Source organism: Macaca fascicularis, chromosome 1 (assembly GCF_037993035.2).
Source record: "Macaca fascicularis isolate 582-1 chromosome 1, T2T-MFA8v1.1".
NCBI classification, from domain to species: Eukaryota; Metazoa; Chordata; class Mammalia; order Primates; family Cercopithecidae; genus Macaca; species Macaca fascicularis.
In genome coordinates, this window is record NC_088375.1 from 173,005,982 (window position 1) to 173,031,181 (window position 25,200).

General features: G+C 39.4%; 1 protein-coding gene across 1 annotated transcript in view; it reads left to right on the plus strand.

Moving 5' to 3' along the window:
• TM2D1 (TM2 domain containing 1) overlaps positions 1-25,200 on the plus strand; it is a 40,210-nt gene that overhangs the window by 12,333 nt on the left and 2,677 nt on the right. Inside the window, exons 4-5 of the mRNA XM_005543215.4 lie at positions 6,927-7,018; positions 13,771-13,844. Of these exons, the coding sequence (XP_005543272.1) occupies positions 6,927-7,018; positions 13,771-13,844 (166 nt within the window). The remainder of the gene's footprint in view (positions 1-6,926; positions 7,019-13,770; positions 13,845-25,200) is intronic.

Below are 25,200 nucleotides of genomic sequence, written 5' to 3' on the forward strand. Positions count from 1 at the left end.
TCGATGGCACTTAGTTTTCGTTGTTTCAAGAAATAAACCACTGTACAGATGAATTGGACCTTAAAAAGGAAAAAGAAAAAAAAGAAACTACCATTAGACTATTGCTACAAGTCGTTAGAATTCTTCGCAAGAACTTTTAGCGTTCTGTCTTTCCTTTTGATCCTACCTCATTGATTTAATGAGGGGCTTTTTGTACAGCAAGGGGATTCCATCTTGCTATATAATCCTAAGCCTACCACTGATCTTCTTGGGTTCCAAGATTTCGCATTAGTCGAGTAAAAATTGTTAAAAAGGAATAGTTTCCAGTGTACTTAGATATAGTTTCATTTTTTTTCTGTTACAGAGGTAAGTTTAAAAAATAAGGTTTTGCTGGGCGCGGTGGCTCACGCCTGTAATCCCAGCACTTTGGGAGGCCGAGGCGGGCGGATCACAAGGTCAGGAGATCGAGACCACGGTGAAACCCCGTCTCTACTAAAAATACAAAAAATTAGCCGGGCGTGGTTGTGGGCGCCTGTAGTCCCAGCTACTCGGGAGGCTGAGGCAGGAGAATGGCGTGAACCCGGGAGGCGGAGCTTGCAGTGAGCCGAGATCGCGCCACTGCACTCCAGCCTGGGCGACAGAGCCAGACTCCGTCTCAAAAAAAAAAAAAAAAAAAAAAAAAAAAATAAGGTTTAGTTAATATTTAAATTTATAGATATTTTTACCTTAAACATTCTAAACAACTGATGTGTTAAATGCTGGTCCAAGATATAGGTTATAGTAAGAAAATCATCTGTTGAGAACAGCTAACCACTCAGGCTGGAACTTACAGGTTTATATCATTTGTAATGCTAATACCAGAATGGCCTGTTACTTAATTTCCAAGTTGTTGCTGATTTTTCTTTCAGTGTGTCAAAATGGATTAGGCTGCATACAACTGAGCTGCACTAGTCATACTCATAAGTATTTTTTATTTATTTATTTATTTATTTATTTTATTTTATTTTATTTTATTTTTGAGACGGAGTCTCGCTCTGTCGCCCAGGCTGGAGTACAGTGGCCGGATCTCAGCTCACTGCAAGCTCCGCCTCCCGGGTTCACGCCATTCTCCTGCCTCAGCCTCCGGAATAGCTGGGACTACAGGCGCCCGCCACCTCGCCCGGCTAGTTTTTTTTGTATTTTTTAGTAGAGACGGGGTTTCACCGTGTTAGCCAGGATGGTCTCGATCTCCTGACCTCGTGATCCACCCGTCTCGGCCTCCCAAAGTGCTGGGATTACAGGCTTGAGCCACCGCGCCCGGCTTATTTATTTTTTTTGAGACAGAGTCTTCCTCTGTAGCCCAGGCTGGAGTGCAGTGTCACAATCATATCTCATTGCAGCCTCAACCTTCCAGGCTCAAGGCATCCTCTCATCTCAGCCTCCCAAGTAGCTGGGAATACAGGTGCATGCCCCAAAGCTCGGCTAATTTTTGTATTTTTAGTAGAGATGGGATTTCACCACGTTGCCCAGGCTGGTCTCGAACTTCTGGGCTCAAGCGATCAGCCCGCCTCAGGCTCCCAACATGCTGGGATTACAGGCATGAGCCACCATGCCTGACCCTTATAAGATATTGGTATCAATTATGGTAAGAAATATAACCATCAGGTAAACTAGATATTCCAAGGCTACTGGCCAGCTTATTCCCTTCTTACAATAAAGTTTACAATTTCTTTTTTTTTTCTTTTAAGATGTAGGTTTGCTCTTGTTGCCCAGGCTGGAGTGCAATGGTGTGATCTTGGCTCACTACAACCTCTGCCTCCCGGGTTCAAGCGATTCTCCTGCCTCAGCTTCCCAAGTAGCTGGGATTACAGGCATGGGCCACCATGCCCGGCTAATTCTGTATTTTTAGTAGAGATGGGGTTTCTCCATGTTGGTCAGGCTGGTCTCGAACTCCTGACCTCAGGTGATCCACCCACCTCGGCCTCCTAAAGTGCTGGGATTACAGGCGTGAGCCACCGCGCCCGGCCTAAGTTTACAATTTCAAGACAGAATTTGCAGCTCGGCATGGTGGCTCATGCCTGTAATCCCAGCACTTTGGGAGGCCAAGGCAGGTGGATTGCTTGAGCTCAGGAGTTTGAGACCAGCTGGGCAACATGGCAAAACCCCATCCCTACCAAAAAATACAAAAGTTAACTGGTGGTGCATGTCTGTAGTCCCAGTTACTCGAGAGTCGAAATCATGGCTACTGCTCTACAGCCTTGTTGACAGAACCAGATCCAGTCTCAACCAAATAAAAGAAAAAGAATGAGCATTGCTCATCAGAACAGTGGGAGTTAGACTGATGGGTAATTTTGATGGTAAGAATGGCAAAGCTAAGATAATCTGATAAATAATTTTGCTTTATTGGGATATTAGGTATGTGCCTACCAAAAGGCCAGCTGCTGTGCAGCTACTGAAAAAGACTCAGTGATACATTCTTATTCGTTAGGTGTCCCTTTTCCAGTTTCATATTTTCTTTGTACTCCTGTTAGCATATTGTTTTTAAAACTATATATAATAGGTTAATACTTGGTTAAAACTTCATCTTAGTATTGCAAATATTCTGTAATGTATTCTTCAGAAACTAAAGTCTGATAACCATCCTGATTGATGACCAAGCCACCCACCTATTTACACTGGCCATCTATATTAGTATTATGTCATAGTTTCATTTGGGTTAACTTGGAGGTCTGGGTGGTGTTGGTGACGCCATAGTTGTTCCATGCAGTCACGAATGGGCCTTGCTCCTTTCATCTTGTGGCTTTGCTTTCTGTAGTCCTTTGAGTCCTTTCCACTAAGCCAGCAGGTGGGAAAGAGGAGAGGGAAACTTTTATAGGAGTATTTTATGGGCCAGACTTGGAAATGGCATACACTTCCATCCTCCTTCCACTGGCCAAAACTCAGTTATGGCTGCACTTAAGTGCAAGGTGAGCTAGGAAATGTAGGTTAGCTGTATATTCATAAGAAAAAAAGAGAAATGAGCCTGGGCATGGTGGCTCATGCCTGTAATCCCAGCACTTTGGGAGGCTGAGGCAGGCAGATCGCTTGTAGTCAGGAGTTCAAGACCAGCCTGGCCAATATGATGAAACCCCATTTCTACTAAAAACACAAAAATTAGTTGGGTATGGTGGTGCGTGCCTGTAATCCCAGCTACTCAGGAGGCTGAGGCATGAGAATCACTTGAACCTGGAAGGTGGAGTTTGCAGTGAGCCGAGATCAAGATTGTGCCACTGCACTCCAGCCTGGGCAACAGAGAAAGAGAAATGGCTCGGTGAATAACTAATCTCTGCTATACCACCAGTTTTCAGATTATTCTTTAGGGTGATTTACTTATATAGATAATTGCTTTTCTAATTTCATTTCCCTTCCCAGCCAAACTTTTTAAAAGTTGTTTTGATAATACTTATCTGTTACAGGATTTTCTGTCTAATGTAGTATGGCTTTTGGCCATGCTGAGATTCACCAGCAATCTTTGTTGATATATCGAATGAATGTTTACAGTCCATGTCTTAATCTTTCTACAGCATTTGGCTATTCCCTTCTTTCTCTCTCCTCTCTTTTTAGTATAGAGGCAGGGTGTCACTATGTTGACCAGTCTTTTCTGTCTCAAATTCATGGCCTCAAATGATCCTCCCACCTCATCCTCCTAAAGTGCTGGGATTACAGGTGTGAGCCACTGTGCCCAGCCTGGCTGTTTTCTTTCTTAAAATACTTTCTTGGCTTTCTTAAAATACTTTCTTGGCTAGGCCCAGTGGCTCAGGCCTGTAATCCCAACAGTTTGGGAGACTGAGGCGGGTGGATCACCTGAGGCCAGGAGTTTGAGACCAGCCTGGCCAACAAGGTGAAACCCCATCTCTACTAAAAATACAAAAATTAGCCCAGAGTGGTGGTGGGCGCCTGTAATCCTAGCTCCTTGGGAGGCTGAGGCAGGAGAATCACTTGAACCCCAGGAGGTGGAGGTTGCAGTGAGCTAACATTGTGCCGTTGCACTCCAGCCTGGGCAACAAGTGTGAAACTAAATCTCAAAAAACAAAAACAAAAACCCTAAAACACTTTCTTTTTTTGGCTTATAGTATAAAACACTCTTCTGTGTCCCTTCATTCTTCTTTCTTTGCTTCTTCCTTAAGTCTTGATGTCCTTGGTCCTTTTTCCTTTTTCATTCATCCACCCCTTTGGCTTCTCTCACCATCTTTGTATATATATATGCCATATAAAAAGTTGGTGATATGTTTTATATTCAATTTTAGACCTCAGATTTAATATATATAAATAGCCGGGCACAGTGGCTCATGCCTGTAATCCCAGCACTTGGGGATGCCAAGGCGGGCAGATCACCTGAGGTCAGGAGTTCCAGACCAGCCTGGGTAACACTGTGAAACCCTGTCTTACTAAAAATACAAAAATTAGCTGGGTGTGGTGGCGGGTACCTGTAATCCCAGCTACTCGGGAGGCTGAGGCAGGAGAATTGCTTGAACCCGGGAGGTGGAGGTTGCAGTAAGCCGACATTGTGCCATTGCACTTCAGCCTGGGTGACAAGAGCGAAACTCTATCTCAAAAAAAAAAAAAAAAACAAAATTATGTAAAACATATATATGCTTATATATAATATATACTAGTATATTGTATATAGTAATATATATATAACATTACCATCTTAAATATGCAATATAATATTTAATGTAAAATATATTACCATCTTCATATATAATATAATTATATATTTTATATCATATATAACATATATATAAATATGGTAATATTCATTAGGCACAACAGTGGGAGAGCTGGACACACTGGCATGTGACTACAGGCACATGTCACTGTGCCCAACTCTCCCTTTGTTTTTTTTCTTTTTTTCTTTTTTGTTTTTTTTGGAGACAGTCTTGCTCTGTCACCCAGGCAGGAGTGCAGTGGCGTGATCTTGGCTCACTGCAACCTCTGCTTTCCAGATTCAAGCGATTCTCATGCCTCAGCCTCCCAAGTAGCTGAAACTACAGGCATGTACCACCACGCCTGGCTAATTTTTGTATTTTTAGTAGAGATGGGGTTTTACCATGTTGGCCAGGCTGCCAGTCTCAAACTCCTGGCCTCATATGATCCAACCGCCTCAACCTCCCAAAGTGCTGGGATTATAGGAGTGAGCTACCACATCTGGCCCCATTGTTTCTTAAGCTCTCTAACATATAAAATATATTGCAATCTTTATATATATTGCATATATATATAAGTCCTAAAATTGAATTGAATTGAATTGAATATCAATATGTTAACTATCTTTTATATACTATATATATAGGGGTCTAAAATTGAATTGGACCAGGCGTGGTAGCTCATGCTTGTAATCCCAGCACTTTGGGAGGCCGAGGCGGGTGGTTCACTTGAGGCCAGGCGTTTGAGATCAGCCTGGCCAACATGGTGAAACCCCATTTCTACTAAAAATACAAAAATTAGTCAGGTGTGGTGGTGCACACCTGTACTCCCAGGTACTCGGGGGGCTGAGGTAGAAGAATCGCTTGAACCTGGGAGGCAGAGGCTGCAGTGAGCCGAGATCACACCACTGCACTCCAGCCTGGGCAACAGAATGAGATTCCATCTCAAAAAAAAAAAATAAAATTGAATTGAATATCAATATATTACCATCTTTATATATATTTTATATATATAAGGTCTAAAATTGCAGTTGTTTTCTTTTTCTTCAAATTCTTTCCTCCTTCATCTCATTGAATGGCACCAGTTCTACCCAGTTTCTTAAGCAGAAACTTTTGGATTCATTACTTATTTTTTATTATTTTTTTGAGACAGAGTCTCACTCTGTTGCCCAGGCCAGAGTACAATGGTGCGATCTTGGCTTACTGCAACCTCTGCCTCCTGGGTTCAAGCGATTCTCCTGACTCAGCCTCCCAAGTAGCTGGGATTACAGATGCCTGCCATCATGCCCAGCTAATTTTTGTATTTTTAGTAGAGACTGTGTTTCACTCTGTTGGCCAAACTGTTCTCGAACTCTTGACCTCAGGTGATCCACCCACCTCGGCCTCCCAAAGTGCTGGGATTACAGGCGTGTGCCACTGTGCCCGTCTTGGAGTCATTCTTGACTTCTCCTTTTCCCTTATTCCCCACATGTAGCCTGTTTGCTTCTGCCTTGTTAGTATTTCCCAATTTTGTTCACTTCTTTCTCCCACTGTTACTGCCCATTAGATTTCAGCGTTAGTTTTTGCATTGCCTTCTAAATTATTTTTCTGCTTCTAGTTTGGCGCCCTATTCCATTGTAGATGGGGTGCTACTGCCTTCAGCATAAAGTTTGACATCCTTATAACGTTAGACACATAAACGGGATCTCTGGGCCACTTACTACTTTTTCTAACTCATACAAATATGCAGTCCAATAAACACACAGGCACACACACACACGAAAGAGGATTATGAGCAGGGATCTTACATGATGAAATTTGACTTCAAATTGATAGTTCTGCCTGTCTCTTTTGCCTGTGACACTCTTTCCTCAGAAGCATGGCATGGCCATCTCACTCACTTCCCTCAGGTCTCTGCTCAAATATCACCTTCTCAATGAGGTCTACTCTTACCACGCCATTTAAATGGCTCCTGGCATTCTACACAGCCTGCTCTACTTCTTTTTTTCCGTAACATTTTTGACTTTCTAACATATGATTTACTTTTTAAATATATTTGTGTTTATTGCTTATTATCACTAGCCTGTGAGCTCCATGGGAATAGGGATTTTTGTTGTTTTTATTCGTTAATACATTTCAGTAGCCTAGAATAGTGCCTGACATACAGTAGGCATCCAAAAAACATTAATTGAGTGAGTGAATGAACCAATTAACAAATAAGTAGTAGTTAATAATTTTGTTTTCTAAAATGTCCACATTGGAAATATATGAATATGACACTCAGATTTTAATTTTTTGCAGAAATGGCTATTCATACAAAGTGGCAGTCGCATTGTCTCTTTTTCTTGGATGGTTGGGAGCAGATCGATTTTACCTGGGATACCCTGCCTTGGGTGCGTATGTTTCATTAAAAAAAAAATCCTTATGAAACCTACATTTTAGTGAATTGTATGTGTTCTTATAGATTAAATCTCTGTGTATTTATTATAAGTTCTGTATAATTGGAGTTGAGTAGTTAACATTCTTCTGTGAGTATAGAGCTATCAATCAGCCCAACAGTTCAGCTTAGGTAAGAAATACTCTTTTCCTGTTTTCACCTTTATGAAAACACACAGAAGATAGTGTAGGCATTTACTTAAGATAGTAGACTGGAACTGTCACTGCTAGTGCTGGGCACACACTGGATGTTTAGTAAATGTTTTATGAACAAATGTACATCCTCTACCACTCCAAAAAATATTTCCTTCTGCCCAAATCTCTTTCATCACTGCCCTGGGATTAGAAACTATGCACTTGGGCCGGGCGCGGTGGCTCACGCCTATAATCCCAGCACTTTGGGAGGCCGAGACGGGTGGATCACGAGGTCAGGAGATTGAGACCATCCTGGCTAACACGGTGAAACCCCGTCTCCACTAAAAATACAAAAAATTAGCTGGGTGTGTTGGCAGGCGCCTGTAGTCCCAGCTACTCGGGAGGCTGAGGCAGGAGAATTGCTTGAACCTGGGAGGCGGAGGTTGCAGTGAGCCGAGATCACACCACTGCACTCCAGCCTGGGTGACAGAGCAAGACTCTGTCTGAAAAAAAAAAAAAAAAACAACTATGCACTTCTTTCAGAACAAGTTGGGGTTGGAACTTTGGTGACCAGCTTGAGCTGGAGTGGGAGCCCTGACTTCTATCACCCTTAGCCCCGCTCTCTATATCTTCCTTCTTGCTGTAATCACATTTACCGTAGTTACTAATGCTTATGAAAACTATTTACATTTTACGATAGCTTTTGTTTAAACAGTACTTTCACATGCCTGCCCTTATTGAAGCCTTACAACCCTCTGAGTTTATCATCCTCTTTAAATCCTCTTTAACAGGTAGGGAAACTGTCACCAGAGAGGTTAAGGGATTTACTGAGTCTAGAGGCTTTCCTTTATTCTGTGACATATTTGTTGTTATCATCTTTGTTTTATGGATAGGAAAATTGTCACAAGATTAAGAGATTTACCCAAGGACACTCAGCTAGTGACCTCAATTTGAACCCAAATTTTCTGGCTCCAGAGATCATGCTTTATTTACTGTAGTAGTCTGCTTCTATATTAGCCCTTCACTGAGCAAATTTAAAGTTTTTGAATGCTCTGCCTTTTAGCTAGCAAAGCTAACCTTATTTCTTCCATGTTGCTACCCACAAAAGATCAAAGAGAAGTCTTCACTGTGGGGTTGATGGTAGGTATATTTCTGATAGCTGTACTAAAACTCAGTGTTGTAAGTTCCTAAGTAAAAGTCATAAAGTACTATATATACTTGTTTATTTAATTAAACATTCAACATTTAAATAACTAAATGATATGGAAATAATGATGAAGGTCACAGTGTATATTGGTTAAAAATAAAATAAACATGTTAGTAGGCCAATTTATGGTACAGCACCATAACAGAACCATAACAAAGTTCTGTGAGAGTAAGGAAAAGGGACTGACGCAGTTGACTGAAGGAAGTTCTTAGATATGGTGACATTTGAGCTAGGTTTTGAAGGATGAAAAGATTACAGAGGTTGAAGGCATGGCAGGGAACAGCATGTGTAAAGTGTATAGGTGTACACTGAGAGATGAGGGGATAATTTAGCTGATCGTGTAGGAAGAACATTGCAGGAGGTGACACTGCCTACAGAGGTAGTCTATGGTCCGATTATAAAATGCTTTGAGTACCTTGCTGTGGAGTTGGGTCCTTTAGATATCAGAAGTTATCCTTTTAGGTATCAGAAGCAATAAAATATTTTTTCTTTTTCTTTTTTTTTGTGATAGGGTCTCACTCTGTTGCCCAGGCTGGAGTGCAGTGGTGCGATCTTGGCTCACTGCAACCTTAGCCTCCTGGGCTCAAGGTATGCTCCGTCCTCAGCTCTGCCCGAGCAGCTGGGACTACAGGCATGTACCACCACGCCTGACTTAATTTTGTATTTTTTTGTAGAGATGGGATTTCGCCATGTTGCACAGGCTGCTCTTGAACTCGTGGGCTCAAGCTGTCCTCCTACCTCAGCCTCCCAAAGTGCTGGGATTACAGGGAAGAGCCACAGTGCCTGGCCAATTTAAAATTTATAAATATTTTAAATAAATTTTAATTTCTATTAAGAATCCAAGGTTAAGAAATTTAGGCATTTTTATTTTAAATGATCACTGCCTTAAAAAAAATTCTTAACTACGTAATACAATGTTGACTGCAATGAAAGTAGTTATAGACAAAATCTAAAATTCAGTTTTTTGCCGGGTACAGTGGTGTGTGCCCATAGACTCAGCTACTCAACAGGCTGAGGTGGGGGGATTGCTTGAGGCCAGGAGTTTGAGGCCAGCAGAGACAACATGATGACATAGTGAGATCCCATTTCTACAAAAAAGAAAAAAATAAATAAAAAATCCCATTTTAAAACTAAACTTACTTAATCTTTCTTCATGGTTATGAAAAGCAGTAGTCCTACTTAAATATAGCTTTTTTTTTTTTTTTTCCTTCATAGTGCTAATTATAAATCTGTTAGCCTCAGGGATTTGTTTATTCATTCACTTCAGTCTTCCTCTGGGATGTACATTCTGTTTTTTTTTTTTTTTTTTTTTTTTTTTTTTTGAGCGGAGTTTTGCTCTTGTTGCCCAGGCTAGAGTGCAATGGTGCGATCTCAGCTCACCGCAACCTCCACTTCCTGGGTTCAAATGATTCTCCTGCCTCAGCCTCCCGAGTAGCTGGGATTACAGGCATGCGCCCAGCTAATTTTGTATTTTTAGTAGAGACAGGGTTTCTCCATGTTGGTCAGGCTGGTCTCAAACTCCCAACCTCAGGTGATCTGCCTGCCTTGGCCTCCCAAAGTGTTGGGATTACAGGCGTAAGCCAGTGCCTGGCCTCGAATATACATTCTTAAAGGCAGAAGCCTCATCTGTCTTATGCAAGTTGGTGTCCTAAACAGAACTTGACAGACGGTAAGACTCTGATAAATATTTGTCATATGAATATCAAAAAAGCTAGAAACAGGCTAAATGTTCACTAGGGAGGAACTGTCTCAAAAAATTAAGGTACAGTGTATAACAGAGCAGAATATTATGCACCATTTAAAACAATGACATAGAAATATGTTTATTGGCAAAGTAATGTAATAACACCCATAACAGAGTAAGGAATTTAAGAAAATCTAGATATTTTGCTACAGAACCCCTTCTTAAGGATGCTTCACAAAAATGAACATGAGAGGTTTCTGCTAAGATAAAATATTAGATAAGGGAAGAATATCTTTGTTTGGAACTGGTAAATATTACCTACACCTGGAGTAATACATTTAAGGAAATTAGAGAACAGATCAGAGACGATATTTAAAAGTTTAAGGAACTAACAAATTTATAGTGACAGAAAGCAGATAAGTGCTTGCTGGGGAAAGACTGGGGCAAGGAGAGACAAGAAATAGAAATTACAAAGGGGCGTGAGGAAACTATTAGGGGTGACAGATATGTTCTTTTTTTTATTATAGTGATTGTTTCACAGGTGTTTACAAGTGTCAGATTTATCAAATAGTACATTTAAATATGTACATTGTATGTCATTGTATGTCATTGATGTCATTGTATGTCATTTTAATGTATGTCATTTATAGCTTAATAAAGCTGTTTTAAAAAATCAAGAGGCAATCCCAGCACTTTGGGAGGCTGAGACGGGCGGATCACAAGGTCAGGAGATTGAGACCATCCTGGCTAACACGGTGAAACCCCGTCTCTACTAAAAAATACAAAAAACTAGCCGGGCGAGGTGGCGGGCGCCTGTGGTCCCAGCTACTCCGGAGGCTGAGGCAGGAGAATGGCGTAAACCCGGGAGGCGGAGCTTGCAGTGAGCTGAGGTCCAGCCACTGCACTCCAGCCTGGGCGACAGAGCCAGACTCAGTCTCAAAAAAAAAAAAAAAAAAAAAAAATCAAGAGGCTGGGTGTGGTGACTCACACCTGTAATTTCAACATTTTGGGAGGCCAAGGCAGGAGGATCACTTGAGGCCAGGAGTTCAAGACCAACTTGGGCAACACAGTGAGACCCTTGGAAATAGAAACTGCAAAGGAAAGAAGGAAGGGAAGGAGGAAAAAAGGAGAAAGGAAAAGAAGGAAAGAAAGAAAGAAAAGAAAGAAACTCCTAGAGTAACACATTTAAACTTACCAGTTCAGTGTTAAAAAAAAACTTGAAGGTTTAATCATTACAGTGACTTACAGCATATCTTACTCCAAACGTGTGATGTTAACTATGGTCTATCTATTTCTACAAATTTAAGGCAAAGGATGATTTTAGTAATGAAGTTCCCAATAATGCCACCTTAACCTCGTTTTACGTTTTCAAATATAAAAATACTTTATGAACACAGATAGGAAGGGCAATAAGAATTAAGCGAGGTAAGATACATTTGATAAATGTTAGCCCAGCAACAACTTTTGTTGTCACTATTTCTGCTACTACAGTTATTATAATTCAAAACCTTCATTCATCCCTGAGAGGTATGAGAAAAAAAATAAAAATAAAAAAAAGAAATTTAGGCCAGATGTGATGACTTGTAATCCAAGCATTTTGGGAGGCCAAGGCAGGAGGATCACTTTATCCCAGGAGTTCAAGACTAGCCTGGGCAACATAGTGAGACCCTGTCCCTACAAAAAATTTTAAAAAGTAGCCGAGCATAGTGGGTTACGGGGCAGGGATAGGGTGGCATGCGGCTTCAGACAGGCAGGTTAGGGAAGACTTCTCTAAAGAAGTGGCCTAAAAGGAAGAACAATCTTGAAAATGGCACAATAAAAGCCAAAGCCCTGATGTGATTACCTATTCTTCATGGATTAGCAGTTAAAGATATAACTTTAGAGGGACCATACTTAATATTCTCTCTTTTTTTTTTTTTTTTTTTTTTGAGACAAGGTCTCCCTTTGTTGCCCAGGCTGGAGTCCGGTGGTGCAGTCTCGGCTCACTGCATCCTCTGTCTCCCAGGTTCAAGTGATTCTCCTGCCTCAGCCGCCTGGGTGGCTGGGATCACAGACATATGCCACCATGCCTGGATAATTTTTGTATTTTTAGTAGAGACAGAGTTTCACCATGTTGGCCAGGCTGGTCTCGAACTCCTGACCTCAGGGGATCCACCTGCCTCAGCCTCCCGAAGTGCTGGGATTATAGGCATGAGCCACCGCACCTGGCCAGTGTTCTTTTTTATAAACAAATTGAAGAAAGAAAAACTATGACATTCTCAAATTTCTACTAACATGCTATGTGAAGAGGAATACATTTCGGAAATATAAAATACACTGAGTGGATAAAATCTCAGCAGACAATTTTCTTTGGGTTACTATAGTACCATGCAACTAATGAAAAAACGAAGGGAGTTATTATTAAGGTAATGGATGGAATGATGGGAGTGTTTGGGAAGCAGAAATATGAGAATATTTGTCAATTTATGCAACAAATATTGAGCATTTACTATGTGCCAGGCAATGTCGTTGGCACTAAGGACACAGGAGTAAAGAAAACAGATAAAAGGCCCTGCCCTAATGGGGCTTCTATGCGACAGATAGTAATCAAAGATAAAATGTTAGGTAAGTAAGTGTTTTGAGGAAAATGAAAAGCAAAATTTAGTTATTTCTGTATTTTAATAGTTATTAACTTATTGCCACCATGTTATTTCTGTACTTACAACATTATTCTGCTATATGTGGGGGAAAAAGTCATCTAATGTCCCAACATAGTTCAACCTTATTTGTGTATTCTCAGGTTGTGGGAGGTGATCTCATCCTCACAGGATTTTTAGCTGGCATCTATTTGTAGTTGATATATGGAACTACATTTTCACAAAGAGTCTTGTCTTACACCATTTGTATATCTCATATGAGATGTCTTGTAAGAAACTCAAGTTTAAATTCATAAGAGATTAATCATCCTACCCCCAGGCCACCCCAATCCGCCTCTTACAATTGTTTTTGGGTTATATTGTTGTAGATGTCTCATATTAGATACTCTGTTATCATCTATTTTAGCATCTGAGCTCTTGGGTTGGGACCAAGGACAAAGCCATATATAGTGATCAGCACAGAGTTGTTGATTTTGACTATAGAGCTAATAAACAGGAGATCCTTAGGAAAAGAAATATGTAAGATAAATTAAAGGTAATTGGATTGCTAATAAAATTTTGCAATTTTACAACAAGAGCAGTGTTTTTTCCTGATTTTTTTTTTTTTTGGCATGACAATTTATATATTTTAACTCTCTAAATGTATAGTGAATTTTGGGTCACATAATGTATGAAGTCTAAATAAGTAATTAAGGATTTTAGGACTAAAAGATGTTTTGTAACTGGTGTATTGAGATTTAAAGATTATTTCCTTAGGCCTTTTCTCTTAGAAATTTTGTTAGATTATATTGAGGTTTTTTTTTCAGTTACTAATGTTTATTTGTTAAGGGAACTAACACATTATTTTTTGGCATTTCTATGTAGAGGGTTCCTTTAAACTCTTCTCATTTTCAGATGAAGATTTGATTTTTTAAAGTGTTACTTTTATGTTCTTGATATAAAGAGCATTATATATATATGTAAAATAATGGTGTATTGGAAAATGGAACAGTTCGTTAATATTTAGAAGACTTTCCAGATTATAAATGACTTTACCTTCTTTTCTAGGTTTGTTAAAGTTTTGCACTGTAGGATTTTGTGGAATTGGGAGCCTAATTGATTTCATTCTTATTTCAATGCAGGTAAGTTTCTCAATCTAGAATATAAACTACTTTTACATTCAAAATTGAGTTCTGTGATCTCCTGTTATACTTAAAATGATTAGTATACAAGGAAACAGATATGAATGGTTGTTTTCATTTGTCTTCATGTACTAGTGCTCTACCAGCTAGTAGTTCTCAGAGACATAAGAAGTTCATTAAAAAATTCCATGCTCAAATATGATTTGTAAATGTGAGTTCAACTGAGTTAAAGAAGTTTCTTTACTGAATAACTTCTCAAAAGCTTTTTAATATATGTTGTCTCCAAGAGGGATTGTGGTTGTTTTTCAGACCATTTCTTTTCCTCATAGTTACTGTCACCTTGTCAATTACCATAAAAGCATTGATAGGATTCTGTTATACATATGGACATTGTGGAGGCAGAGACAAGATTTTCTTTTGCACTGGACAGGCCTTCTATACTAGTATTGTGTTGTTTGCAAATTACAGAAACTGAAATCCAGCTAGCTTAAGCTAAAAAGGAAAAAAAAAGGCGGGGGGCGTTCTTTAGAAAATCTGAGAATGTAGACCAGATATGTATAAACAAATGATACACATGTTTGGGGCTCTCCTGATAACTTATCTTGCTTTTTTCCTTAGCCTCATTTTCTCCTGCTGCAGTGAGGCTGGGGGCAGGCATAGTTTGTGAAATGCTGTCCGTAACATTTGAAAGTGCCACCAGATGTTTTCTGTTAAATTATGTAGAACTGATTGTGGTTAACTCATGAGGATTCTTAGAGAAAGAGATGAATTTTTCACAACAAATGTTGACAAACAGCATTTCAACAAGCATTTATGGAGCACCTAACATCTTCAGCAAGTGTGTCAGTGTGCATTTAGAGCATCATCTGTTTTGCTCTGCTTTCTCATATAGTATTTCCACTCTTCAATTCTGTCTGCTTGATGTTATCATTATGCTTTAAAAGAAAGTCACAATCTAGGAGATTGGGATACCATACTGTGAGGAGGAGGCAGCATATGGACCAATAAGATACCAGAATTAAACAAGGAAAATATTTGGTTTTAAAGTTGGAATTTTCCTGTCTGTACTCGTAAACATATGCCTAACCAAATATCCTGCCTTCTCTGACTGTGGGACAGGCATGCAGGCATGAAGAGGCTAAGGTACTTGTGCACATATGCTTAGAAATGAGTTTCTCACTTTCAGTGAGGATCCAAGGAATTTAATGTATTATTGGGATTCTTTGAGTTAAGATACCCACAATTCAAAGTGTCTTTGAAACTGAACCATTTAGTTAATATTTTCATGCTGGGTTCTTTCTTTGGTGATATTGCATTGTAGCTTTAGTTATATCAAATTATAGAACTATAGAACTAATTTGATTCAGCCACTGCTTTCTGATTCATTTATACCTGAACTTTTTACAATAAAAACTTTTTTTTTTTTTTTTCTTTGAGACAGGGTCTCACTCTGTCGCATAGGCTGGAGTGCAGTGGTGTGATCTGAGATCACTGGCAACCTCTGTCTTTGCCTCCTGGGCTTAAGCGATCCTCCCACCTCAGCCTCCCAAGTAGCTGAGACTACAGGTGTGCACCACCATACCCGGCTAATTTTTGTATATTCTGAAGAGATGAGGTTTTGCCATGCTGCCCAGGCTGGTCTCCTGAGCTCAAGCAATCTGCCCACCTCAGCCTTCCAAAGGGCTATTATTACAGGCATGAGCAACTGCACCTGGCCTCTAGTTATTTAACTTAAAGATCATCTGGGATTAGGAGTTTATCACATTAAGAAATAGAGTGTGTAAACATCTGCAGTAAATTTCCCTAAATAAGACATTTTCACAGGTATGGTCAGTTTAGACTGCTTTCAAATTGAGGGAGATTATAATAAATCCATTTCAAGCATAGCCAAATAAGATGGGTAGCCTTATTCTTCATGTCATTTAACATATTTCACATTTGATGTTGACATCATCAGTTTTAGAGGAGCATTCCTGGGCTCGAGTGATCCTGTCATCTCAGCCTCCCAAAGTGTTGGGATTACAGGCATGAGCCATTGCGCATGGCCCTGGCTCATTTTTTTGTTTATTTTTCTTTCCTTCCCCATTCTCTCCATGACTCACTCACTCTCTCTTTCTCTCTTTCTCTCTTTCTTTCTTTTTCTTTCTTTCTTTCTTTCCTCTCTCTCTTTCTTTCCTCTCTCTCTCTCTTTCTTTCTTGCCTTTCTTGTCTTTCTATCTTTCTTTCTTTCTTCCTTTTTTGCCATTAAATATTATTTCCCAATGAGTAGCAATGTGTTTCTGTTGGACTGTGATCCCATAAATGTATCGGGCATGGATTCAAGACCTATAAAAAATACCATACTTTGTTTCACAGTGTTTATAACAAAAATCGAAGAGTCTAGTTATAGTTTGTCTTTGAACAGAAACAATACAAAGTGTAATGCCCATATTGTTAAAGTAAGCTTTACATGTCGCTGTATTTACTGAAAATACTTTTATGAGTTTGTCTATTTGTTATTAAACTTTGGAAGTTCTACTTTTTGTTCCTAAAAATATACAGATAATATGAATGATGATGCATGGCATGAAATAATACATAGAATACAGTCAAGAAAATCTAAATCAATGATACATGTATAGCATACCATCCTTCAGCTGTGGGTAACTATTGTTTATAACTACTACATATATAGTTATTCATAAGGTAGTTTTGAAGATTTAAAGACACTCATTCTTTTATGCCATATAGATATATACATATATATATATATTTTTTTGAAATGGTGTCTTCATCGCCCAGGCTGGAGTGTGGTGGCTCGATCTCGGCTCACTGCAACCTCTGCCTCCCAGGTTCAAGCAATTCTCCTGCCTCAGCCTCCCAAGTAGCTGGGATTACAGGCACACACCACTACGCCCGGGTAATTTTATATTTTTAGTAGAGATGGGGTTTCTCCGTTGGTCAGGCTGGTCTCGAACTCCTGACCTCAGGTGATCCACCCACCTTGGCCTCCCAAAGTGCTGGGATTACAGGTGTGAGCCACTGCCCCCAGCCTCCTTATATTTTTATACATGTCATGAAAGATAGATTAGACAATACAAGGTTTTTATCAGAAAAATGAGAATGTTTTTTGATTGTATTTAAACCTCTTTCCTCATTCATGCAATCTGGGCTTTTTTTTTTTTTTTTTTTGAGGTGGAGTTTTGCTCTTGTCGTCCAGGATGGAGTACAGTGGTGCGATCTCGGCCCACTGCAACCTCTGCCTCCCAGGTTCAAGCGATTCTCCTGCCTCGGTCTCCCAAGTAGCTGGGATTACAGGCACATACCACTATGCCCAGCTAATTTTGTATTTTTAGTAGAGATAGGGTTTCACCATGTTGGTCAGGCTGGTCTCGAACTCCTGACCTCATGTGATCCGCCTGCCTTGGCCTCCCAAAGTGCTGGGATTACAAGTGTGAGCCATCATGCCTGACCTGGGCATTTTTAATTATACCAAAACCACTGATGTATATTCTGCAAAACAAAAGGAAAAGAAAGTCTCCTATGTTAAGTGGAGACAAACAGCCACAAATCAGAAAGATGAGGATGTGTGGAGGGAAAAATGGAAATAAGTGTTATAATGTAGAAAGTTATTGGAAGTATGCTGGGTTCTTTCTTTGTCACAGTTTTTTAAAGATTCTGTTCATCATGGAAGAAATTGCTTTTCATTCCTATTAATATAACAGAGTGGATTTCCTTAAAGGACTAGTAACCATGTAAGCAGCAGAAATTCAAAAAAGTAGCATAATGTCTGAAACATTTATGAATTTTATAAATACATTTAACAGACTGGTAAAGTATGTTTCATGAATTTGATATTTATTATATGCCACTCTAATACTATATGTACTGCTTTGTATTAGTTTTTAACTTTTAAACAATGGATTTGACTTTTCACTCATAATTTTTTTGAGGAAAAATGACTTTTATTAATCTCCTATAGTACCAGTAGTATGTTAAACAGAGTATGCCCTCAAAAATTTTTGCTGATTTGGAACTGTATGCAGTATGCCTTATACAAATTGTGGCTTTGTGCCGAGTACAAGCAAGATGAGATGCTGAAAATGGTAGTTTTTTAAAAAGTCATTGTTTTCCTGTAGGACCTGTTTTAGTTCATTTGGGGCTATAACAAAACACTTTAGACTGTATTATTTCTTTCTTTTTTTTTTTTTTTTGAGACTGAGTCTTACCCTATTGCCCAGGCTGGAGTACAGTGGTACAATCGTGGCGCAATCTTGGCTCACTGCAATCTCTGCCTCCCAGGCTCAAGCGATTCTCATGCCTCAGCCTCCTGAGTAGCTGGGATTACAGGTGCTTACCACCACACCTGGCTAATTTTTGTATTTTTAGTAGAGACGGGGTTTCATCATGTTGGCCAGACTGGTCTTGAACTCCTGACCTCAAATGATCCACCCACCTTGGCCTCCCAAACTGCTGGGATTACAAGCATTAGCCACTGTGTGTGACCTAGACTAGATTATTTCTAAATAATGGACAATTATTTCTTATAGTTCTGGAGGCTGGGAAGTCCAGTATCAGGGCACCATCAGGTTCAGTGTCTGGTAAGGGCTGTCTGCTTCATGGATGGTGCCTTCTATATGTGCCCACATGGTGTAAAGGATAAGGTCATTAATCCCATTAATGGATGGTGGAGCCCTAATGACTTAATAACTTTCCAAAGGCCCTGCCTCTTAGTATGAACACATAGGGGGTTAGACTTCAACATAGGAATTTTATAGGGACACAAATATTCAAAACATAATAGGGCTAAATTCCTAAATTTCACAGTGTCACTTGAGAGGTAATGAATAAAAATGAGAGTTGATGTGATAAACTATAAATTATGCCGTCATTGGAAATCGTTTTAGTGAGCACCAACTTAGGTATAATAACATGGGGTCCTTGCCCTAGAGGAACCTATGATCTTTTCCAAGAATAGTCTGATAATAGATTCCATTTATTTTTGGAAACAAAATATTTCCAGATAAATGCCTATAATCTCAGGACTTTGGGAGGCCTATGTGGGAGGATCAGTGGAGCCCAGGAGTTTCAGACCAGCCTGGGCAACACAGTGAGACTCCTTATCTACAAAAATTTTTTAAAAAATTTGCCAGGTGCAGTGGTGCATGCCTGTAGTTCCAGCTACTCAGGAGGCTGAGGTTGGAGGATCACTGGAGCCTGAGAGATCGATCAAGGTTGCAGAGTGAACTGTGATTGTAGTTCTACACTCTAGCCTAAGCAACAGAGTGCTTTTGCCTAAGCAAAAAATAATAATAATAATAATAAAATATTTCCTTGGGGACTGTAGGCCTAATAAACACTTTCCTTAATTTTTATCTTTTTAAAAATCTTTGCATTTTACAAACATTTTTAAAAGCCTAAGCTTTTCAGTTTAGACCAAAATATGGCCAAGGCTATGGAATCACCTCTGTGTGAGCCAGTTTGTTTGGTCAAAGACATAGCCTATCCCTTTTTGATCAAAAGAAGGACTAATAGCATAATTGCCATAGTCTACTACCAATGCTGGAAAAGGTGGTATACTTGATAGTTGCTAGATGTAGGACAATAATACATAAAAACAGAGGACTTTTTTTTTTTTTTTGAGATGGAGTCTCACTCTGTTGCCCAGGCTGGAGTGCGGTGGCACGATCTCAGCTCACTGCAACCTCTGCCTCTCGGGTTCAAGCAATTCTATTGCCTCAGCCTCCCGAGTAGCTGGGATTACAGGCATGCGCGACCGTGCCCGGCTAATTTTTAGTAGAGACGGGGTTTCACCATGTTAGCCAGGCTGGTCTCAAACTCCTGACCTCAGGTGATCCGCCTGGCTTGGCCTCCCACGGTGATGGGATTACAGGTGTGAGCCACCGCACCCAGCCACAGAGGAGTGTGTGTTTGTTTTTTTTTTTTTGGGCGGAGGGGTAGGGAGACAGAGTCTCGCTCTGTTGCCCAGGCTGGAGTGCAGTGGCACGATCTTGGCTCACTGCAACCTCCGCCTCCTGGGTTCAAGTGATTCTCCTGCCTCAGCCTCCTGAGTAGCTGGGACTACAGGCATGCGCCACTGTGCCCAGTTAATTTTTGTATTTTTAGTAAAGACGGGATTTCACCATGTTGGCCAGGATGGTCTCGATCTCTTGACCTCGTTACCCGCCTGCCTCGGCCTCCCAAAGTGCTCAGATTACAGGCGTGAGCCACTGTGCCTGGCCACAGAGGACATTTTATAGATACCAAATCCTTCAAATAGCTCCCTGTGTCATTATTTAACCCTGGTGTGATTTATTGGGAAAATAAATTGAAAAACCGAAGTGACTGATAATTTTCGTAACTTTTACTCTGTCATGTGACCTTAATTAGGTAGATTTCACTTAGTTCACTTACCCTGTGGGTAGATTTTTTTTTAGTGCCTTTAAGAGGATTTTCAAAACAAAGAATATCTTTTTTTTTTTTTTTTTTTTTTTTTTGAGACGGAGTCTCACTCTGTAGCCCAGGCTGGAATGCAGTGGCCGGATCTCAGCTCACTGCAAGCTCCGCCTCCCGGGTTCACGCCATTCTCCGGCCTCAGCCTCCCAGGTAGCTGGGACTACAGGCGCCCGCCACCTCGCCCGGCTAGTTTTTTGTATTTCTTAGTAGAGACGGGGTTTCACCATGTTAGCCAGGATGGTCTCGATCTCCTGACCTCGTGATCCACCCGTCTCGGCCTCCCAAAGTGCTGGGATTACAGGCTTGAGCCACCGCGCCCGGCCACAAAGAATATCTTAAACTGGTTCTGAGACAAATCCCAAAGCTGTGTTTTCCTCAGGATATAAATGTTGACTCTTATTCATGTCTTAAAGAATAGTGTTTATATTGGTCATTTATGATTAATATTAAGAATTATTTAAATCAAATGAAGTCAGGTGTTCTGAATGCATAAATTCTGGCACTGTGTAGGAATTTTGATAATTAAAATGTGACTAATCAGATGGTTTTAATAGCATCATCTTAAAATTAATCACACACAGATGTGAAATATGGATACAAAAATGTAGTCTGACTTTTAAGAAAGTATTAGTTATTTGGGGGAGTTGGGATGGATACAGGTTGCATTATCCTTTACTTGCAGACAGCTGAATCATTTGACTTTCATCACCAGATTGGTAGGTTTGCAGGAGATGATCTGATCTTGCTGATGTTATTGTTGGCGTTCTTTGTATGGAGGAACTCAGAAGTCTTTTAGATAGAGAAAACGTAGATTGATATAAATGCTCTTTTTTTTTTCTTTCACTTCTTAATTCATTCATTACATTTGAAATTTATAAAATATTTGAGTTACCTAAGAAGCATGACTTCACTGACAGTGCTGTTAAATGAGGGGTCATATCAATTGCTAAAGTTGAGGTGATAAAGTACTTACTGGTAACTACATTTTTTTCCCTTTATTCGTAGTAGAATGCCACCTAAGTATATATAAACAAATTACATTTTACACTAACAAAATCAAAAGTTTATAAATTGCAAACATTAATACTATAACATTAATAAGTGCAAATAAGATAATAGCTTTTTTTGTGCAGTAAAATATATATAACATAAACATTGCCACTTTAATCTTTAAGTGTACAGTTCAGTGGCATTATGTTCAGAATATTTTACAACTGTCACCACTATTTCTAAAACTTTTTCATCACTCCAAAAATACTGTACCCCTTAAGTAATAGCTTCCTTCCCCTTCTCTTCCCACCTTCTGGTAACCTCTGTTATACTTTTTGTCTTTTTGAATTTGTCTGTTCTAAATTTTTGTTTTTACAAATAGAGACAGGATCTCACTTTGTTCCCTAGGCTGGTCTCAAACTCCTGGGCTCAATCTATCCTCCTGCCTCGGCCTCCCTAAGTGCTGGGATTACAGACATGAGACACTGTGCCCAGCCAGCTTCAGGATATTTCTTAGCAGAGAAATAAACTCATAATTTTAGGTTTCATATTCTGTTGTCTATGAACAAATGGACGTGGACATATTCACTGAGTAAAAAAATTCCCAGTATTGGGATATTTTACTTTATTTTTTTAGAGACAGGGTCTTGCTCTGTTGCCCAGGCTGGAGTGCAGTGGCATGATCATAGCTCATTGCATCCTCGAATTCCTGGGTTCAAACAATCTTCCTGCCTCAACCTCCCATCCAGTATGGGATATTTTAAAAGATATGTAATTTTATAATTAATAATACAATAATATACTCATAATGAAATATGTTAGAATTGGCACATTATATATGTGTATGTGGGTGCTTATAAAAGATATGTAATTTTATAATTAATAATACAATAATATACTCAATGAAATATGTTAGAATTGGAACATTATATATGTGTATGTGGGTGCTTACAGGTTTTATTAAAAAATGGGGTTTTTATTTATTAATAAAACAGGTTTTATTATTTATTAATTTTTTCTTTGAGATAGAGCCTCACTCTGTTGCCCAGGTTGGAGTGGAGTGGTATGATATCAGCTCACTGAAACCTCTGCCTCCTGGGTTCAAGTAATTCTCATGCCTCAGCCTCCCTAGTAGTAGCTGGGATTACAGGTGTGCACCACAATGCCCAACTAATTCTTGTATTTTTTTTTTTTTTTTTGTAGATGCTGGGTTTTGCCATGTTGGCCAGACTGGTCTTGAACTCCTGGCCTCAAGCAGTCCTCCCGCCTTGGCCTCCCAAAGTGCTGGGATTACAGGCATGAGCCACTACACCCTGTCTTAGGTTTTATTTTATTTTATTTTTTAAATTTGGCAAAGGAATATGGATCTAAATAGTTGAGAAATCTTTATAGCTGATCTTTTTTTTTTTTTTAAAGTAAATAAAACAGTTTCTTGTGTGACCAGATAGTTCATAGAAAAGTGTGTTGATGATACTTTGTAGTGGCTTAAGCTGAGGTCTTTGTATCTAAATCTTGTAGTCATAGAAGACATTAAAACTTTAAAAATACTGTACCGATCAGCTTATTCTATTCTTCATTATAATCAATCAGAAAAATTGAGATCCAGGAAGGAATAAATTATTTGATCCTGCAGCTAGTTATAGAAAGAGACAGCTTTCTCTTCCAAGTTTTCCTTTCAGTTTAGTGCTTTACCACACTGACTTAATTTGGTTATTTAAATAGGGTTGCGTTCTGTCATCCAGGCTGGAGTGCAGTGGTGTGATCATAGCTCACTGCAACCTTGAACTCTTGGGCTCAAGCAATCCTCCTACCTTAGCCTCTCGAGTAGCTGAGACTACAAGTGCACGCCATGGCACCTGGCTAATATTTTGTTTTCATTTTTTTTTTGTAGAGGCAAAGTTCTTGCTTTTTTGCCCACACTGGTCTCAAACTTCTGGCTTCAAGCAGTCTTCCTGCCTTGGCCTCCCAGAGTGTGGGGATTATAGTTAATTTTTATGTAAATTCATAAAAAAGTGTCAAGCCAAATCAATTTAATCTTTAACAAGTAAGTCAATGTGCATAATAGCACCTGACATGGTGTGTGGCACATACGTGCTTTGTAAGTACTACTTGAATATTAACGTGTAGTTCACTAGAATAAGTTTCCTGTTAGCAGAGATGGTATTTTATTCACTGTGTATAATGTCTAGCATAGAACCTGGAATATCATAGGATTAAATATTTGTTGAATAGTTTTAAGATCAAATTTATTTTTAAAATGAGGAATGCTTTATGGCAGTGTCCTTCGATTTTAAAAACAAAGTCCATACTCTCCATATATTTTTAAATTGACATTTAAGTTTTCTATCATAAGTTTAAATAGTTGCAAAGGATATAACTTCTAGTCTGCAAATATTTACATATTGAAATAAAAGTGTTACATCAATTTTGAAATGTCTCCAACATAATATAAATATAGGATTTTAAATATCACCTACTTTAAAAAGATGTGCGTGAACTCTTCACTAACTATTATAATTTTTACGTTGCTTCTTTTCTTCCTTTATTTTTATTTCTTTTCTACAGAATTTTATCCTAATATAATACAGTTTTATGTTTAAAAGCTTCCTACTAGGCTGGGCACGTTGGCTCATGCCCTAATCCCAGCACTTTGGGAGGCCAAAGCAGGCAGATCAGTTGATGTTCTTAACCATTATCCTAGTACTGGGAGTTTGAGACCAGCCTGTTCAATATAGTGAAACCCTGTCTCTACAAAAAAATACAAAAACAAAATTAGCTGGGCGTGATGGCGCACACCTGAGGTCCCAGCTACTTGGGAGGCTGAGGTGAGAGGATCGCTAGAGCCCAGGAGGGGGAGGTTGCAGTGAGTCAAGATCATGCCACTGCACTCCAGCCTGGGTGACTGAGATCCTGTATCCAAAAAAAAAAAAAAAAAGAAATCTTCCTACTAATCATCTTATTCATTAAAATTAAAATATTTAAAAATTTTCTGTGATTTTTTTTTTGGATTGTCATTATAATAATGATACACAGTTGATCAAAACAGCATAAACATGTTGCAAATTATTTTTAAGCAAAAAGATGTAAAATGTTATTGGAAATGCATCTTTGGAACAGATACAGCAGAATGTATTTTTGGACCTTTGAGTAAAGGATCGTTCCCTAAATCCAATATTTTGAGTTATCCCTTTGTTTGGCACTTCAGAGGCTTTCACACCTCAGGGAAATAGTCCATCGTAAGACTCGGGGTATCCTGGATGGTAGGTATGCTTTACTGTTAACAAGTGGGAGAAATGACCACAGTGAGGAGAAGTGGGAAGGGAAACTGACAGGATGCTTCCACTGTAGCATGGTATCAGGCAGATTTGTTTTACAAAGAGTATTTAGGGAATTAAGATCTCAAGATTGATTTCCCCTCTGGGCCCACATACACCTTGGTAAATCTTTGTCCACCTTTAAGGCTACAGTTTGAAGATTGCTACCTTAGAGGATAATTTATAGAGATTACGTTAACTAGATCATCACATATGTGATTAAGTGGACAAGATGATGGTAGTGAACGTGTATTGTTTTTCCTACCTCTTCCTTTTCCATTCCAGGTGGTTCTGGCAGGACTGTCAATGATACTACCTCATCTCCCACAGGCAGCCTGGCCTGGCCTGGCCAATCATTAAATCTATTCCCATGGATATAGTAGGTTTGTCCACAGTAGGCATAAAAACCAAGCAGATCAATAAAAGTCTTTCCCTGGAATTGGTATATAAACATTGGGGAAGAAAATTTTACTTTCTTTATTAGGAGCTGCTGAGCTGGGAATATGTGACTCTCGAGCTGTTGGCAATTAGTTAGAGTGCCACTCTGCAGAATGAAGACAAGCAGAGCTAAGCAAGGAGGCAGGGAAGCCAAGGGCCTCAGGGAGCACAGAATTCAG